Here is a 19,414-nt window from a genome sequence, read left to right as displayed (position 1 = left end):
AGCGATCTGTGATCTCCCTCTTACGCTAGTAGTAGATGTGTTTCATTTCTCTGCAGCGCCACCACAGGGAAAATGAAGCAATACACCCAATCAATAAGCTGTCCATGTAATGCATAGGGTTATTGAGTCCTTCAGAGATGCTTTTTGTAGCTGCTATCCATTCTAGCAAATAAATCAGGATCCCAAATGAGGAACTTCAGCTATAAGCTCAAAACAATAATATAGTTTATAATATGAATAGAAAGTCTAAATGGGATTTATGGGGGTTCTCCAGGCTACAAATATTGATGACCTATCCTAATGATAATTAATCGACCAGTAAGGGTCCAAAACCCAGTATTCCCACTACCCACCTGTTCTCAGTAGTTGACACAACCTATGGAGCAGGAAGCAGACAGCACTGTTCTCTATTTAGTGGTCAGACCAGGAACTGCAGATCAACTTGCATTGATTTGAATGGGACCCATGCTGTAGTGACTGAAGTCTGCCACTACACAGGGAACGGAGCTGTCTGATTCCTGCTCTATTTTTAATGTATCAGCAGCTGACAACATGAATGAACATGCTGGGTAACCTCGACCAAAAAAGCAGTTCTCTGCGGACTTTCTGCTTCCATTATACCTATAGGGAAACCGCCAACATATCCGTAGGTTAATTGACATGCTGCGATTTTCTGCTTTTTTGCTGTATGTATTTTTATGCAATGTGTGGATTGGATTTACTGATTAAAAAGCTGCGCTTTTTACGTGCTTACGCCACGTGGGACCCTAAAGTGGAAGTTATCAAAGGCATGTATTTATTTAATTGTAGACCAGTTAGCAATGAAGTAATGGCAAAGTATTGGGGTATAAACTGGGCTACAGATAAGATTTGTGTCTGCTGCAATTGCTAATACAACCTCAGCACAAGAGTGGCGCTGTAATCATTTCTGTAATCATATCCAAACCTTTAGGCTGAGGCCCCATGTTGCAGAAACGCAGCTTTTTTTCTTGCAGATTTTGTTGCGTTTTTTTGAGCCAAAGCCAATAATGGCAACATAAAGAATCCTATTAATATTATAAATGTGAAAGTTTGTGAGTTTGTGAGTTTGTGGGTTTGTGGGTTTGTGTGTTTGGATGTTTGCATGTTCGGATGTTTGTTCCTCAATCACGGAAAAACCGCTCGACCGATTCGGCTGAAATTTTCCACAAACATAGTTAATACACCCAATTAAACAATAGGCTACTTTTCGTCACAATAGCGCACATACGTTTGTGCCAGGACCCCAACAAAACCCAAACTCACACCACCATCTCTGCAATCTCACACACTTTGGACCATAGCAAGCCACAAAATATTGCCCTCTACAGCCTCGCCCCTAACACCACACAATCTCATATACATATACTTTACCACTTTGCCCCTCACCTTAACGATTCTCCAGGAGGCGCTCTTTAACGCTCCGGAGCAGCCATGTTTGCCCCCACCGCTCTGACAATCCGTGACACCGCCCACCCATGTCAATACCTCTAGGCGGTCTAATAAATGCAAAAAAAAAAGTTTAAAAAAAGTAAAAAAAATATAAAAAAAATAAATAAAAAGGATTAAAAATTCAAATCACCCCCCTTTCCCTAGAACACATATAAAAGTAGTTAAAAACTGTGAAACACATACATGTTAGGTATCCGCGCGTCCTAAATCGCCCGTTCTACAAAGTTACACAAATATTTTTCCTGTTCGGTAAACGCCGTAGCGGGAAAAATGGTCAAAAGTGCCAAACTGCCATTTTTTCACTGTTTTGATTCTGCTAAAAATTTGAATAAAAAGTGATCAAAGCAATAACATTTCCCAAAAATGGTAGAACTACAAAGTACACCCGTTCCCGCAAAAAAAGACGCCCTATACATCCCCGTACACGCAAGTATAAAAAAGTTACGGCTGTCGGAATATGGCGACTTTTCAAAAAATAATTTTTTAACACAGTTTTGGATTTTTTTTAAGGGGTCAAAATGTAAATAAAACCATATAAATTTGGTATCCCCGGAATCGTAACGAAGCACAGAATACAGGGGACATGTCATTTTGGTTGCACAGTGAACGCCATAAAACCAAAGCCCGTAAGAAAGTCGCAGAAATGCATTTTTTCTTCAAATCCACCCCATTCTGAATTTTTGCCCTGCTTCCCAGTACATTATATAGAATAAATAATGGTGGCATCATGAAGAAAAATTTGTCCCAGGAAAAATTAAGACCTCATATGGCTCTGGGAGCGGAGAAATAAAAAAGTTATGGGGTTTAGAAGGAGGGGAGTCAAAAACGAAAATCAAAAAATGCCATCGGCGGGAAAGGGTTAACTTCAAATCCTTCTGTCCCAAAGTCACTATGTAAAGTTTCTCACAACACCGTATAGCAGCTCAAATACAAATTAGCTTCAACACAAAAGTCTCATGTATTCTCTGAATTACAGCAAAAACAAGATACAAACTTACATTTCATATCCCATACCATATACACAGTACGAAAACCTTACCCCTGCCTGTATATACCCACTGCTACAATCACCGCAGATGAAGTCGCGGGTACCAGCTAGTGGGATATATATAGGAAGTTCTTATATTTCTCCCTTCTGCTCAATCCAGTTCTGGCTTTGGCTCAAAGAAACGCAACAAAATCTGTGTTTCCGCAATGTGGGGCCCCAGCCTTAAAGGGATTTCTAAGTGGTTTGCAGCAGAGAAAGGTGTAATTGTTCTGGGAAGTGATTGTAGATTTTGTTAAACACTTCTATTCAGATTTATCAGGGATGAACAAAGGTAAATGTAACAGCATTATTGATAGCAGAGTCAGCCATTGTTTCTCACTGTAATCCTGGAGAATAGTTTGCAGATGTAAATGAGCAGAAGAAAGAAAACATAGAATTTGTTATCTCGTGCACAAAGCTATAGGATGTTTCCCTCTAAATACACATGATAAACCCTGAGGACACTTCTATACATCCAGCATGTACTGTATATTCTCATATGGGAGGAGGAGAAAGATAGTACGTAGAATTATGGTGCTATGGGTAAGTTATGGGGTCTATAGAGGTATGCTAGTGACCATCATGCAAAAAATAAAACAACATTTCTGCTTTTTCTTTTTTATGTATTGTGAGACTTAAAAATCACAATGTCAGATTTCAGTATCATATCTAATAAATGTCAGTGAGTATGTGTGTGACCTGCGACCTTACACGACAGAGACACATCTATTGCAAATCCATCTATACTAGATTTTTCTCATTAGGTCCCACCAATGCCACCTAAAACCGACAACCGCATGAACTGGATATCCCACATCAAGGCAATTCGCAGGACAATGAAAAATGGGCGTGGGGTGACTGTTTATGTAATGGCCGTCCAATGCCTGTTTTTAGAACACATTAAGGGTGCATTCACACTGAGTAAAACACGTTCAGAATAAGCGGCGTCTAAAGCAGCTCCCCATAGAAATGAATGGGCTGCTTCTTTCACTCCGTGCAGTCCCATTGAAGTGAATGGGGAGTGCCGGCGTATACGGCAAGCTCTGCTCATGCCGGAGCGTACACGCCGGCACTCCCCATTCACTTCAATGGGACTGCACGGAGTGAAAGAAGCAGCCCATTCATTTCTATGGGGAGCGCTCCTATCCCCGCTCCCATAGAAATGAATGGAGCTGCTTTAGACGCCGCTTATTCTGAACGTGTTTTACGTTCAGAATAAGCTAGCATTTACTCAGTGTGAATTCACCCTTAGGAGATTAGGTAGATGGGGATCTGCTACAGATTTTGCACTAGAGGGGCCACATGGTGGCTCAGTGGTTAGCACCACAGCCTTGCAGCACTGGAGTCCTGGTGTTCAAATCCTGCCAAGGGCAAAAAAAACCCAAAACATCTGCAAGGAGTTTGTATGTTCTCCCTGTGTTTGCATGGATTTCCATCCCATATTCCAAAAACGACATACTGATAGGGAAAAATGTACATTGTGAGCTCTATGTGGGGCTCACAATCTACATAAAAAAAAAAAAAATTGCACTGGAGGACATAGGTCACAAGATGTGTATCAAAATGTTATATATATTCTCTTAAAATATATATATATATTTATTTCTTGCCTGTTTAAAGGATATATATATATATATATATATATATATATATATATATATATATATGTATATATCAAAGAAAAATAGTTGCAGCAGCACCAGCAAATCCGGGGATTATCCCACAAATTGCATGGCAGAAACCCCTCTCCAGGCAAATATATATATATATATATATATATATATATATACACATATTACAAGCTTCATTATTGGATTGTAGACAGGAATAAGAAGGAGACATAAGACACCATACATGCTACATCTTGAACACATAACTTGTAGGAGACCATAGATCCTATCCTATCCCTGCCTACAGTAGCAGGCAGAAGCCAAGCTATCCCAGTTGCTTTGGGGTATTTAACCGTCTCCTATGTAATCTCCTATAATAACCTATTAAAGTGCATTGTGTATGACACAACAGCTATATTACTAATAATCCTAGTGCCATGATAGACATGCCTGGCAGCTCTGCCCATGTAAACAGTAAATCACATCACTGTCATGTGTAACACATGGGAGCAGTAGGGGCAGGGCTCTAATCCCATCTTCCCTCCTTCCTGCCATTCAATGCAATAGATCAGACTGCTGTGATTAAGTGTGTTAATAAGTAAGTGCTGCTTCCCCCAGCCCTAGTCTTACACTAAGGACCAGGCTTGTGTGGGAAGAGTTGGGAACAAGACTCCCCCTTCTCACAGCTTCTCCTCCCTCTCTCCAAGTCTACACCCTCCTCCTCCTCCTCAGTGCACTGCCTGCTGCTGGCTGCACAATTCTCCTGTTAGCTGCTTCTCATGTGAAGGCTGCACATCACACAGCTCCCCTGGACTTTGCAAGCAGCTATGGACTCATTGACTTCTCCAAATTCATAAGGATTATATATCACCCTCTCCTCCAAATGACATACACTGGAGAGAAAGACAAGACAGAGGAGCTACCTCCTTCAGCAGTGGAGACCACCAGACAGACTGTCTGTAGGCACCTTGCATCAGGTAGGTCTCAGCTAGCCATGTACCCCCTATAGATCAGCCACATCTCCCCTATAGATCAGCCACATCCAGCTTCTCATTGACCCATCTAGAATTCCAGATCTGGATAATGATTTACTTTATAACTATATCATATGTTATCTCATGGCTGTCTGTGGCTGCTCCTAACCCCGCAGCTTTGTAGTACAGCATGCAACCTCCATAATAATAGGGTTATTTTAGCATTTTTCTATCCATCTGAATTAATTCATATTAAATGTGAGATTGTGGAAGAGCTTAGGAAGTGATCTGTATGCTGTGACCTCCCTTGGGGAGGTGTAGATGTGAGCTGGCAGTGCACCTGTTACCTGGAGGTGGATGATAGACACAAGCTACAGGGTGGATATATACTGACTAACTGCAGCCTTGGCCAAGGTATATATACAGTATATAGCTAACGATTGCGAGACTACAAATCCCAGCATATACTAGGCTAGATATATGACCAGGTTACCTATTCATTGTTACTTTGTAACTCATATACCATAATATAAACAATATCTCCTAGACATTGTTACCTTGTATCTCCCGTATTATAATATTGATATTTCACATACATTGTTGCATTGTCTTCCAATCCTGGATGATAGATGAGGCTGTGAGACACCAGGTCTAGCCTGGGAAAGCTTGTTATCTAGACCAGTCAAGTGTGTGGCCAGTGGCCCTCCTGCTGGTTTTGGGTACTTTTCTTGTTGTTGCTAAGGGGGCTTCATTTCCTGTGTGTCCTGTCCCAGCCATGAAAGCTCCCATGGATGAGTCTTGGTCATTATTGAATTGTAAATGCAGCATACTTAACTTCCTATAGATCTTCATGCCAGTAACCCCTGGGGAGCTTTACTTATTGTACCTTCTTCTCTACCACCTAGCTGACTTTGGCGTTTGTATTTTCCACTTTACAATGTCATACTGTATGCAGAAGTAATTCGGGCACTCGACGCTAGCCCTGGATTAGGTGTATCACCCAGCAACCACTCAGTAATGAATAACCGGCTTGTAAATAAATCAAGCAGTGTGCCTTTCCTCCCCTGCCCCCTCCTGTGTCATCATACTTCAGGCTAGTTTGCTCTGGCATGATTTTGGCATTTTCGAACAACCAAGTAAATATCCGTATGAGGTCTTAAGTTTACTTTACATTTTATTAAGGATGGTATTAAAATTCACTGCCGGTGTACACGGCTTGAGTAGGTTTGTGAACAGAGGGCTTGTTCAGGTCCAGGATGATGGAACTTATATTTTGAGTTCTTACGCAGTTTTTCCAGTGGCAGTGTACGTCTCCGAGTCCACCCTACCTAAAATTATCCTGACCGTCTTAATATTTCCTGACGTAAAGTCTGATGGTATTTCCTCCACTTTGCTAAGGACTCAAAATAGTCTTCTAGACAGTACTGCTATGTCTATGATTGACATAAGATCTCCCAGCTTTGTTCCTCCTTCAGAATTGCCCCACGATGTCAGACTTTTCACATGGCCACTTAACAATGAGATGAAAGCCCGTTTTCTAAGTTCACATTCATTAGGAGGTTACTGCTCCACTGTCTTTCTGCACTGCTGCAACTTTAACTTTCCAAGGTCTCATGTGATAGGGTCTTAATAAAGCAAGACGCTCTCCCCTGCCCCCCACACCACCACCACTTGGGTAGGATTGTGCAAAGTGAAGGTTTTCCTAAATGCTGGCTTTGTTTTGTTTTTCAGGGCGAGCGGAGGGCTTCAGTTGGGAACCTCCATGCAAACAATAGACGGGAGAAAGCAAGACACAAAAGACTTTCAGCAGATGACACTTTGCTGTGGCCGAGCACCATAGATTGAATTTATCCTGATGCTCACATGGTTGAGAGTATGACGTCACCCTCCAAGGGCTGTGGGAACAGTCCAATAGTAACCTCTCAAGGTACAGACAAAAGTGTCTCAAGGACTCTCTCGGGTGGCAGTTGTCACAATGGGACATCTAGCAATAAAGAGGACTCCCAGGATGATCAGGGATCCTTCAAGTCATCCAGCTTCTTCACTAGCCCGAAACAACGGCTAAGTCCTAATAATGAAAGGCCCCGTTCCATGATCGGTGTGGGAAACTCATCAACCTGGAATGCATTGTCCTCTCTGAGGAAGATGGGCTCTTTCAAAAAACTTAAGTCATCTGTTTTGCAAGGAATTCAAGCAAAAGAAAACTCTAACATCAGAAGTGAACGTAGATGTGATGTACAGAAGTGCTTGTCTTCCGAGTGCTTGAGTTCTCAGACCACTTGTAGGTTGCCTAGTTCAAAATCTTCGCCCGATCATTGCAATTTAGCAGACGGCCTCCAGTCTGATGGATCTGATATGGAGGAGCCTGATAACTCCTTCCTGAGAAGCACTCATAGATCCCGGAGCATTAGACGTGCCTATGGAGCTGGCCGAATCAACTTATTGGACAATGACAAAATGCGGGTAGTCCATAGTCCTCTAAGCTTGTCCCCTGTTGGAAAGGATCAAAATGTCTGTGAAATCATAGTGAAGGACCTGGAGAGCAACAAAGTCATCTACAGACGAAGTAAAAGCACAGACAACCTCAACTTTCTCAAAAAAAGCTCCTTCAAAAGGAAATCTACCTCAAATCTATCGGATGTAAAATCCGGCAGTGAAAAGGAGATCCTACAAAAAAGTGCTCTGAGCACGTCTGCGGACGCTGATCATCTTGGTGGGACTCCTGAAAGAAGATCAAAGCGGTGGAGAAGTCCTATCAGGGCAAAGGACTTTGACAGAGTATTAAAGATCATGAGCAATGTTACCGATGGACACTGGAAAAAAGATGGCAGCACTAGCAAGTGCAGCTCTCCGACTCCTGAAGAGGGCCACAGGAGCAGGCCAAATAGTCGTCTACATGACGACTATTCCAGGAGAGTTTCTAGCAATGCTGATACCGAAAGGAAGAGGTGTATATATAACCCATGCTCTTCTGAAACTACAGTGCCACAGAATTCCACCAAAACCCACCCGAACAATCATGACACCCATTTGAGCATGTCCCCTTCCGAAGGCCTTTCTGAGACATGTAGTCCATCGCCAACTAGCAGTAGCTTGAGCCAATTGGCCAGCGATGTCTTTTATTCAGATTCCGAGGAACCTAAACCGATCCCTCATTCTGCTTCAGATTTAGGAATTCCTGGAACGCCCATGAGGCCGACCGCTCCCAAACCGCAGAGCCCCAGTACGTCGATCGTTTGTACGAACCGCAACAGCACTTTATCGTTGAGTTCTATGGAAAGCGATGAAAGGGCTGAATTATGTGCCATAAAAGTGGACAGAAGTCCACAGTCCTATAAGGATACCATTAAGCTTACTTATTATGACGATGGCAATGAGGATAGCGGGATCAGTAGCCATTCTCAGCTGAGCCTCAATGTGGTCAATGAAGAAAAACATGGCGAGGTAAGAACAATTCCTTATATCCTAGTCACGACCCCTACTCAAGTCAATGGTTTATAGTATGTGACCATGTAAAGAGTGCTATATAAAAACTTGTGTAGGCAAATATGGAGGTTTTGTTGATGCAACCAGTTAGGTCATGGGGCTGCATTCCAAATTCCTGTAATAATCAACTAATTTCTATACATGAGGTCCTAGTACTCTAGTAGGTCATGGGTACCAGTGCCCTGTTGTATTTTGTGTAGAGCCCGGTAGTTGCCATGCCTTGTCTCAAGGTGGAGCTTACATAGGAACCAACATAAGGCCCATGCTGAGAGTTGACACCCTTTAAGAAGTGTCATGAGCGACACCCTGCGACCTGCATAGCATAGACTCTTTGTAAAGTCTCCAAAAAACGACATCACTTTTTTGATTTTTGCTATAATTTACACCAGAAGACGTATACAGATTACGGCTGAAATCATCTATATCACACGGGCCCAAGATGGGCTGCAAATTTTATAAAGACGCATAAGCCCCTTAATAATTGTGGTGCATTTGCCCTATTGCACCATGTTATACTAGCCACATTGGAGTTGGGACTGTATTGACTGGTGGTCTTAAGTTCCCAGCTGGCATGAGATGTGCCTGTTAGTTAAGCGGCTCTGGCCTCTTAATATTTCGGGTGCAGTGTGGGAGGGCCGGTGCACCTGAATTGAAAACTATAGCAGTCAGATATAAAGTATAATAAATTGGTTGGGCTGAGGCATCCGCCATTGGCCTGCCTTGGTCTTCATCTAGTCCACCAACTTAGTGTCACAGGCTGCAGAAGGAACACTGTTGCTCATTTGTGGCTCAAGAAAGGGCCATGCACCAAAAATGCACCACATCTTACACCCATCTATGCAAGAAACCTGGAGCCACAATGATGGTGTGTGAACTGAGCCTTAGTCGGATCATATGGTTACTGATCAGTAAATGGAGTACCACTACCAAAATCTCTTCTATACCACTTATATGCCGTTGCAGGGGCAGTTAGTAACAGAGGGCATAAGTTTTTATATCAAAGTGCAAATTTACTGGCGAGAAAATCCACTTTTGGCCTAAGGTTCCAAGTAGCGAAAGGCAGGTAAAGTCACTGCTTTTCCGTAACGTGGGGACTTCTCATCTGTATACGCACATAGGCTCAGTTTGGAGCACCAAAGCTGTGACTGCTGCACCTATTATCATATGTGGTCATTTCACATTGGGAGCTGCCCATCTTAGTATTAGGTGGTGGCACTTAGTGAGGAAATGGAAGCTTGCGCAGGTGCACTGGACTCTTCACTGAAGTCACCAAGTCACCCCTATGACGCCATATACAAGGTTACATATACAAGGACTCCCTTTAATACCAGTATGCTATGCTCTACCGACATGAGACTATAACACTATCCTATGTACTGATTTTAGAAGAATGATACAAATATCCTGATGTGTCCAGACTGTAAATCTTTACTCGCTGACAGTTCTCAGTTCTGTACCCCTCTATTTATTGTCAAGGTCCTTCCACGGAAGTCTATAGGCTGATCTCACCAGTCTTCCATTTTGTGCTGACATCCTATAGACTTGAATAGTTTTTTTGGTCTGTAAAGAAGCTACAACTTCAGATCCTTATCTATTCCCTTGTTCTAGCCTTGTCTCTAGACTTATATGATTGTATAGAGGAAGCTGAGATTGTTTCCTGTTTGTTCTGTTACAGCTTTGTTATCCTTATTTATATAGAAAGAAGTCTTCTAGATGCCGGAGCTCCTTATTTTAGCAGTCTGTTACTTGGGCAGCTGATGTATATGGTTTACTTGCATCATTAGGAATGTGATCAAGCTGGTGCATTGTTCAATGGTAAATGTAGTCATCCTGTAGCTGTGGTACCCTCTAGTGGGCATATGGCATAACTGCACTAAAATACTGGCCATGGTTCATATTACTAAGATTCTTTGCAACTTGCCTTCTAAGGTTGGTATTGATTTGTAAATGATAGAATGGGTTTTAATAACTTTACTAGTTACTGATAACCTGGTACCTAGTATGTGTTGTGCCCGTGCCAAAGTTTGGGTGCGAAAAGTGGGCAAGAAGGGGGGGGGGGAACAATTGTAACCCTTGTCTAGTTTCCCATGGTTGTAATATGTTCACATTACTGTGTTAAGCAGAGGTATAACTTGAGACTCCCCAACCTCAATGCAAAATCTGTAGTGGGGCCCCTACCTAACTGTGTAATTTATAATTGTGGGACTTTGGGGTTGCCCAAGAGTGCAATAGCGTCTGCTATCGCTGTTATGAAAGAGTGCCTTCCTCTGGGTGTGCATAAAAAATGTACATTTATCTTGAGCTACATTCACACTGAAAAAAAAAAAAGCAGTGAAAATCATACGTTTTTTTTTTTTTCTCACAGACCTTTAGCATCCGTTATGGACATCATACTTACCTTCCAGGCTTCTACCTGCGGGATGGCCCCTCCTTTACTGACATTACACAGTATTATACGCTCCGACCAGTCTCCTCAGACCCCAGAGTATTAATAGTTTGGAGGCCCAGGGAAGGTGAATAAAAATAACACACTAATACTCACCTTGCCTGGGCATACTCGCTCCGGATGTCTTCAGCATCTTCGGCCATCTTCTGACATCCCTGCTGAGGCCTGTGATTGGTCCTCAGCAGTCACGTCATTACGCATTGATGTCATTATGCCGCTGTGCCCCATGTGACTGCTGGGGCCTAATCACAGGCTTCAGTCACATGATATAAGAGCACTGGAGAAGACGCTGAGCCCAGGAGAGGTGAATATAAGTATTTATTATTTTAAGTCACCTTCCCTGGACTAGTATCTATTGAAAAGGGGCCTGGTGACAAGCTGTGGCACCTTTTCATTTACAATATGTATAGCAGGGGCCAGGCCATCTCCAGCTAGCCGTGGGCCCTGTACCCCGCTGGGCCCGGTCGTGGTCGCACCCCTTGAGACAACGATAGTTACGTCACTGAGTAAAGAAGGAGGGGGCATCCCGCAGGAAGATGCCTCGGAGGTAAGTATATAATGGGGTCAGAAGTTGAGCTGAGTAGGGATGGGCAATTAGAGAGTGGGATAGCAAGAGAGACAGGGAAGGGTTGTATGGGGGGAGGGGAGAGGAAGGAGGGGAGTGAGGTGAGAGGGGTTAGTGTGGAAGTTAAATAGCAGGAAGCTGAACCTAGTAAACAAATTCAGGAGATACCAGGAGCTCCCAGAGACACCCAGACATCACTCAAAAGATAGGTAAAGGTATATGGGTGCATTTATTAACCCATTAATGGCACTAACAGACATTTTTAAAAACATTGCCCACAAAACCCCTTTAAGCCTTTCCAAAGGAGAACTGGGGCTATTTCTGCTGTTTGTAGGTAAATCTTGAAAGCAGACCTGCATGATATCTCTTAGGCCAGATCTACACAGAAGGACGAGCTTGGATATTCAATATATATCTATTTAGGTCATAGTCAATGGTGTGTGCAAATGCATATACTAAGGATGCAGCAGGGAATGGAGGATCTGAGCTCGGCATGAGAGAAATTGAGCATGAAACGTTGAGAGCATTCTTAGTACTGTATACTACTGCTTTCTGTGTAATGGGAAGTACTCGGCACTTCTTCTTTACCGGTTATTTTGGGAACACTCCAGCTTATTCCATTGCTCTATGATCTTTGGGGTCTGACTGCTGGGAGCCCAACCAAACCTGAGAATAAAGTGGATGTTGTGCTGCTCTATACCTTGTAACGAAGCAATTGTAATTAGACTAGGCCAGGTTTATTTTATATGTAATTTTTGATATATTAGAATTTGTCTTGTCTGTGTGTCTTTGCAGAAGTGTGTCTTGAAGCAATCTTCTGCAATTAAGATCTTGATGATCTAGCTATCCGGATCAAAATTTTGTGGGTCTGATATCCAGCATCCTCTCTAATCAGCTGATATCTGCAGATGCTGGAAAGGCACAGTGTAAGTGGTTGGGAGGACACAGATCTGTACACTTTGGAGTAGCTGTCGGGTTACTGCTGCTCAGATCTGTACACTGTGTAGTAACTGTCGGGTTACTGCTGCTCAGATCTGTACACTGTGTAGTAGCTGTCGGGTTACTGCTACATACATAGTTACATAGTAGATGAGGTTGGATCTGTACACTGTGTAGTAGCTGCCGGGTTACTGCTGCTCAGATCTGTACACTGTAGTAGCTGTCGGGTTACTGCTGCTCAGATCTTTACACTGTGTAGTAGCTGTCGGATTACTGCTGCTCAGATTTGTACACTGTGTAGTAGCTGTCGGGTTACTGCTACTCAGATCTGTACACTGTGTAGTAGCTGTCGGGTTACTGCTGCTCAGATCTTTACACTGTGTAGTAGCTGTCGGATTACTGCTGCTCAGATCTGTACACTGTGTAGTAACTGTCGGGTTACTGCTGCTCAGATCTGTACACTGTGTAGTAGCTGTCGGGTTACTGCTACATACATAGTTACATAGTAGATGAGGTTGGATCTGTACACTGTGTAGTAGCTGCCGGGTTACTGCTGCTCAGATCTGTACACTGTAGTAGCTGTCGGGTTACTGCTGCTCAGATCTTTACACTGTGTAGTAGCTGTCGGATTACTGCTGCTCAGATCTTTACACTGTGTAGTAGCTGTCGGGTTACTGCTACTCAGATCTGTACACTGTGTAGTAGCTGTCGGGTTACTGCTGCTCAGATCTTTACACTGTGTAGTAGCTGTCGGATTACTGCTGCTCAGATCTGTATACTGTGTAGTAGCTGTCGGGTTACTGCTACATACATAGTTACATAGTAGATGAGGTTGGATCTGTACACTGTGTAGTAGCTGTCGGATTACTGCTGCTCAGATTTGTACACTGTGTAGTAGCTGTCGGGTTACTGCTGCTCAGATCTGTACACTGTGTAGTAGCTGTCGGGTTACTGCTGCTCAGATCTGTACACTGTGTAGTAGCTGTCGGGTTACTGCTGCTCAGATCTGTACACTGTGTAGTAGCTGTCGGGTTACTGCTGCTCAGATCTGTACACTGTGTAGTAACTGTCGGGTTACTGCTGCTCAGATCTGTACACTGTGTAGTAGCTGTCGGGTTACTGCTACATACATAGTTACATAGTAGATGAGGTTGGATCTGTACACTGTGTATTAGCTGCCGGGTTACTGCTGCTCAGATCTGTACACTGTAGTAGCTGTCGGGTTACTGCTGCTCAGATCTTTACACTGTGTAGTAGCTGTCGGATTACTGCTACATACATAGTTACATAGTAGATGAGGTTGGATCTGTACACTGTGTAGTAGCTGTCGGATTACTGCTGCTCAGATTTGTACACTGTGTAGTAGCTGTCGGGTTACTGCTGCTCAGATCTGTACACTGTGTAGTAGCTGTCGGGTTACTGCTGCTCAGATCTGTACACTGTGTAGTAGCTGTCGGGTTACTGCTGCTCAGATCTGTACACTGTGTAGTAGCTGTCGGGTTACTGCTGCTCAGATCTGTACACTGTGTAGTAGCTGTCGGGTTACTGCTGCTCAGATCTGTACACTGTGTAGTAGCTGTCGGGTTACTGCTGCTCAGATCTGTACACTGTGTAGTAACTGTCGGGTTACTGCTGCTCAGATCTGTACACTGTGTAGTAGCTGTCGGGTTACTGCTGCTCAGATCTGTACACTGTGTAGTAGCTGTCGGGTTACTGCTGCTCAGATCTGTACACTGTGTATTAACTGTCGGGTTACTGCTGCTCAGATCTGTACACTGTGTAGTAGCTGTCGGGTTACTGCTACATACATAGTTACATAGTAGATGAGGTTGGATCTGTACACTGTGTAGTAGCTGTCAAGTTTTACAATCTTGTAGGTCAATTTTATCAATATAGAAGTTGTAAGATCTTGCATAGAGATGAGCTTGCACTAGAGTATGTGATTCATATTTGCATAACGTAGTTCCTGTTCCGTATGTGGAAGACTTTCATACGTTGCTGAGCTTTCAGCTCACTGGTATGAAAGTCCTAGTGCACACATCTGTCTGAGCTGGGTAGGAAGGAAGTCTTATTACACATTAAAGACTAATTGCAAAACTTAAGATGACAACGTTGACTTCACACATTGGCTCTGTGGGAGGAATTGTTCAGTTATGTGTCACATCTTCATGCCAGCTGCATGAGCGCTCTGTGTGCTGCACCCCTGGTATACGTCTGGGTGGGGAGTTTGGGGACCATCTACCAGACCCCTATAATCTGGGTGATGACGGACCAACATTTAACGCCTGGGAGAAGGAAAATCCCTACACATTTGGTGAGTAACCAAATCTGAGCAGTGTAGAGATGACGCTTGGAATATTGTGACTTAGGAGGGATATGTCACACGTGGCTGGTATGCTTTGCACGGTGCTGCAAAATATTTTGGCGCGACATAAATAAAATGTATTCTACATTGTACCAGTCTTCTCTTGTTGTAGGTGTTTGAACCCATGTGATATTGTTAGCATTCTGGTTTAGAAATGGCGCGTTTAGTCATGCAGTGTTACCTTAGAGCATGTTATAATGAATGCCACATCCAAGAGCAAGCTTAATACACCTGCATATAGTCATGCCACCATGGCAAACCTAAAAAAACATCTGCAAATCGGGATGACTATGCTTCTGCTATGGTCAGCTTTATGTAACTTGTATAGTGCAGGTATGAACTTGGGAGTTTGACTCCATCCACATGGGATGTGCAGCTGCCCATTAAGGATGGCCGAGAAGTTGGGAGTAGTAGTAGCTGTGGTCACGTAGGTAATGATCTGTAACTGATCCTCTGGCGTTTCTGAAGGCGTGGGCCTGCAGAGTTTATGATGGTGGTGATCCTCCTTGAGTCTGTTGGTGGTTGGTAGGCACATGATGGGGAACGCAGGATTAAAACTTGGGAGACGGTGTTGTAGAAAACCAAAAAGTCATGGTTTACTGATGAAAAACAGGTGAAAACTGGCAACTTCATGCATATAATGGAGGTACAGTTCTAAGATTTTAAGATGGTCAGTGTGTGTCTACCTTTTACAGTCTTCCTCTTGTACAAAGTGCTTTCAGTCTCTATTATCCGTAAGAAGCAGTTGCAGGGTGCAGATCCAAAAAGGGTTGCCTTGTCTGACCTAAAGCTAACCGTCATAGCTATAAGGTCCATATAACATTATCCTCATCGTCGTCTTATGCCCACAAATGAGCAGGGACTACTCCCATCTCCTGACTGCTGAACGACACATTGGCTGACATCAAGCTAATTTGGGCCAGCCTAACCAGGGACTCTGAGAGGTTCCTTTTATTATGTCGTCCTCCTAGCTCAAGGTGAAAGAAAGTCTCCTCCTCCTTCCTAACTAGAGATTCCTCTGAAATGGGTCATACCAACTACTCCGCTCCCATTGGTAAGCTACAAAGGTACTAACCACAAGGGATTAGATGGCGGCTAATTGGCTGCCCCATACAACACTGTTACTCCATGGCTTTCAACTTTTGCCATGCAAACCTGCTGCAACTTCAGCAAAAATGCCTCACCCAATATTTGGAGCGGTGTCTGATAGGGATTCAGCAGCAGAGTTATTTTGTGTGGAGATCTGATGCCCTGTGGGTTTCCCACCACATAATTCTGTGAAGGCAACCGCGTACCGGCAAAGTGGATGAGATTGTCAAATAATGTTCTCAGTATGTTGCCGGGAAAAAAAAAAATCCCATTGTAAATTCACCTGAAGTACGTACTTTATATTCGCAGCACGTCCATATGTGTTACAGGTTTTCTCTGCAGAAGCCCTGAGTGAAATCTGCAGCAAATCCACAGAAATTTTGCTATAATACATCATTTATATTAACGTTAGGAAAAAAAATTTACCCTATTTTAAAGGGGATGTGTCACCAGAAAATGACCTATTGTTTCAATCACGTTTTATGTTAAACGTATTTTTAAGAATTTTTGATGATTTTTAGTTTTCTAAATTTATTATCTATATTAAAAATAAAAATTCTAAAAATCTTGCAATTCCAACTTTGACACTAAGCCTAAAACTTCTCGTTTCCTCTAGAAAGCACCATGAGCCGTAGACACAATGGACTGGAGCAGACCCCATGCACTTGTATGGGATAGTTTTGTAGACATGCTCTGTGACCTGAGTAGAGGTCATTGTGTAGAGAGGGGAGCATATCCGATGTGAAATCCCCCTACTGTTACTGGTGGATTCATGATACATGATCGCTGTGATCATGTGCTGTAAGTCAGGTGACTGCTGCAAAGAAATCTCATTCAGAAAACGGGAAGTCTCAGCATATTATATAGTATAATGGACAAAGTCTGAACTGCAGGATTGTTAGGAATTGTATTTAATATTGAAAAATTTTTAATATGGAAAAAATTTTAAAACGTCATCAAAAATTTATTTATTTTAATGTAGATTGTGAGCCCCATATAGGGATCACAATGTATCAGTATGTCTTTGTAGTATGGGAGCAAATCCACTCAAACACAGGGGGAACATACAAACTCCTTTATATGTTGTTCCTGGCAGGATTTGAACCCAAGACTCCAGCGCTGCAAGGCTACATTGCTAACCACTGAGCCACTGTGTTGCCCACATCAAAAATTCTGTAAAAATCTGGTGACACACTGCTTTGAAGTGGCTGAAATTTTTTAAAAAAAAAGAATTAATTTGACTCGGAGCTTGATTTTTACTGTATGGAGTAAAGCGGCATACAATTGGTTTGGCATATGAGGCCTTAGAATTCTGCCCAGAATGAGGTTGGTTTCTTCAAGTTTCAAGGAACTAACTGAAAATGAAACCCAAGTATGTGACTTGGTTAAACGAAAAAAAAAAAAAAAGTATAAAACTGCACTGATCTATGTGGTGTCAGTAGGGCAATGTGCACTTCCCCTTTATTTTACAACTCCTAACCTTCGGCTCTCCTGACGTTTAGAGGCCTGCCTGTTCTGCTTGTATTCACAATAATTTAGTAATTATTGGGCATCTTTTCTATTGTTTTCTGTTCCTCTGTTACTACTCCTAAAAATTTGATACACCCCCAACTACTAGGGACACACCCAGTTGTCAACAGGTTATACAGAGGAACAAAACAATGGAAAGTTGCTCCAGAATTGTCATTTCGTGGAAGATATATATGTACTAAAATAGACCTGTTCAGAGAATTGACCGATCGTTAGAGATGAGCGAGTACTGTTCGGATCAGCCGATCCGAACAGCACGCTCCATAGAAATGAATGGATGCACCTGGTACTTCCGCTTTGACGGCGGCTGGCCGCTTAACCCCCCCACGTGCCGGCTACGTCCATTCATTTCTATGCAAGCGTGCTGTTCGGATCGGCTGATCTGAACAGTACTCGCTCATCTCTACCGATCGTGTTAAAAATGGCGCCTGAGAGGCGCTCTGCGCGTTAGGATTTTACCTGCGCCTGACGGAGGGTTAAATTGTGATGTCAGATATTCCTTTCCATTACTGTAACGTACTCTATTAGATTTTGTCAAAATTGTGGTGACAAGAAGCCACTACCATGATCATAATGATAGTCCTAGTGATCAATAATATATTATTATATGCAGAGAGCCTGAGGGGGTGGGCAAAGCAGGATGTCTGTAAAGGGCAGCTTCAGCCAATAGCTGCAGATTTGGGCAACTTCTCTTTTACAGTCAATTTTATTATTCCCTGTTATATTTCAGACACAGTATGCAGGGACTGATGGTTCCACTCACCCCCAACCTCCGAGAAATTTGTACTTCTGAGTGTCATCATCAACCTGCAGAGTGTTAGCAGCAGCAGATAGTGAAGCCCATTGATGGAAAGCAACGTCCCTATAGCCTTTTTCTGTTCATTTGCATAGGGATAAAAGGACAGTTTTTACAGGCATGGAGCAATGGTCCTGAATAATAAATACATCATTGTAAACTTTGCTGACAGTCGACAAGGTACAGCGATTAGTTTATATTTCAGTTTTCTGCGGAGGCTCGCTCTTAAACTAAGGGGCCCTATGAGGTTTTTTCAGAAGATAGTCATTTAGTTATTGGCTGTCAAGTTACACTTTTCTCAACTTTAGAAACCTATAAAGTCATTTCTTAGTGGAGCCTGTTGCCCAAGTGTGAACTATATTTCATGGCCGCTCCCAGACACTCTAATCCATTTGTGACACTATTGTCTTGTATGCACTAGATAAATCCAGAGCAAAAATCTCATTTCTGTCCAATAGCATTAGTACTGAGTGATTAGTCTGACCAGGCTATGACCTTGGGAAAAGTAGGATAGTGTAGGACAATATGTAATACCGAGCTGTGCAGGCGCTCTGCGCCTGCGAAGGGTATTGGCTATGAAAGGAATGAAACGTCTATAGAAGAATAATAGAATATAATGATCTAAATATAACACTATAAAACTAGTGACTACTGCATGTCATAAACCAATAGATAATTTCCCAGTACAGAAGTGTCAGTGATTTCTCAGGCCAAAGTCTGGTCTATTATGGTCATGATGCAGAGATTCACTTTGCAAGCATTTATCTGCAATCTGTTGCATTGTGCAGTTTTGATATAACTTCTGCCAATTTTGGGATTGGATAAGAAAGACTAATGAAAGGAAATGAAATGATGCTTTCATATTTAACTTCCATTATAAGATCTGTTGCTGGTTTTGGCTAGAAAAAAAAAGTACAGCAGCTGGATCAAAATTGTACTGTCTAAACTATGCTTCAAGGGGTTGTCTATTCTGCAAAACCTATAATGTATGACTTCTTAGTGAATAGTTAGCGGTTCAGGTTCCTTTACCTATGAACCAAAGTGAAGAGTGGTAGCAAAGAGGGTCTCTCACTTTGGAGGACTCAATATATCCAAGATTTCCAAGGATAGCCCATTG

The 19,414-nt window shown here is 42.7% G+C and overlaps 1 protein-coding gene across 2 annotated transcripts in view; it reads left to right on the top strand.

Moving 5' to 3' along the window:
- Positions 1-4,792: 4,792 nt before the first annotated feature.
- The window catches only part of SPATA13 (spermatogenesis associated 13), a 49,103-nt gene continuing 34,481 nt past the window's right edge, over positions 4,793-19,414 (top strand). The window contains exons 1-2 of one of the 2 annotated variants that reach the window (XM_075266031.1): positions 4,793-5,084; positions 6,813-8,525. In XM_075266031.1, the coding sequence (XP_075122132.1) occupies positions 6,945-8,525 (1,581 nt within the window). In that variant the 5' untranslated portion in view covers positions 4,793-5,084; positions 6,813-6,944. The remainder of the gene's footprint in view (positions 5,085-6,812; positions 8,526-19,414) is intronic. The other variant, XM_075266032.1, reaches the window with a different exon arrangement.

The sequence above is a fragment of the Leptodactylus fuscus genome, chromosome 2 (assembly GCF_031893055.1).
Source record: "Leptodactylus fuscus isolate aLepFus1 chromosome 2, aLepFus1.hap2, whole genome shotgun sequence".
Lineage (NCBI taxonomy): Eukaryota > Metazoa > Chordata > Amphibia > Anura > Leptodactylidae > Leptodactylus > Leptodactylus fuscus.
Note: the sequence above shows the minus strand (reverse complement) of the source record. Positions and strands in the feature narration are given on the sequence as shown.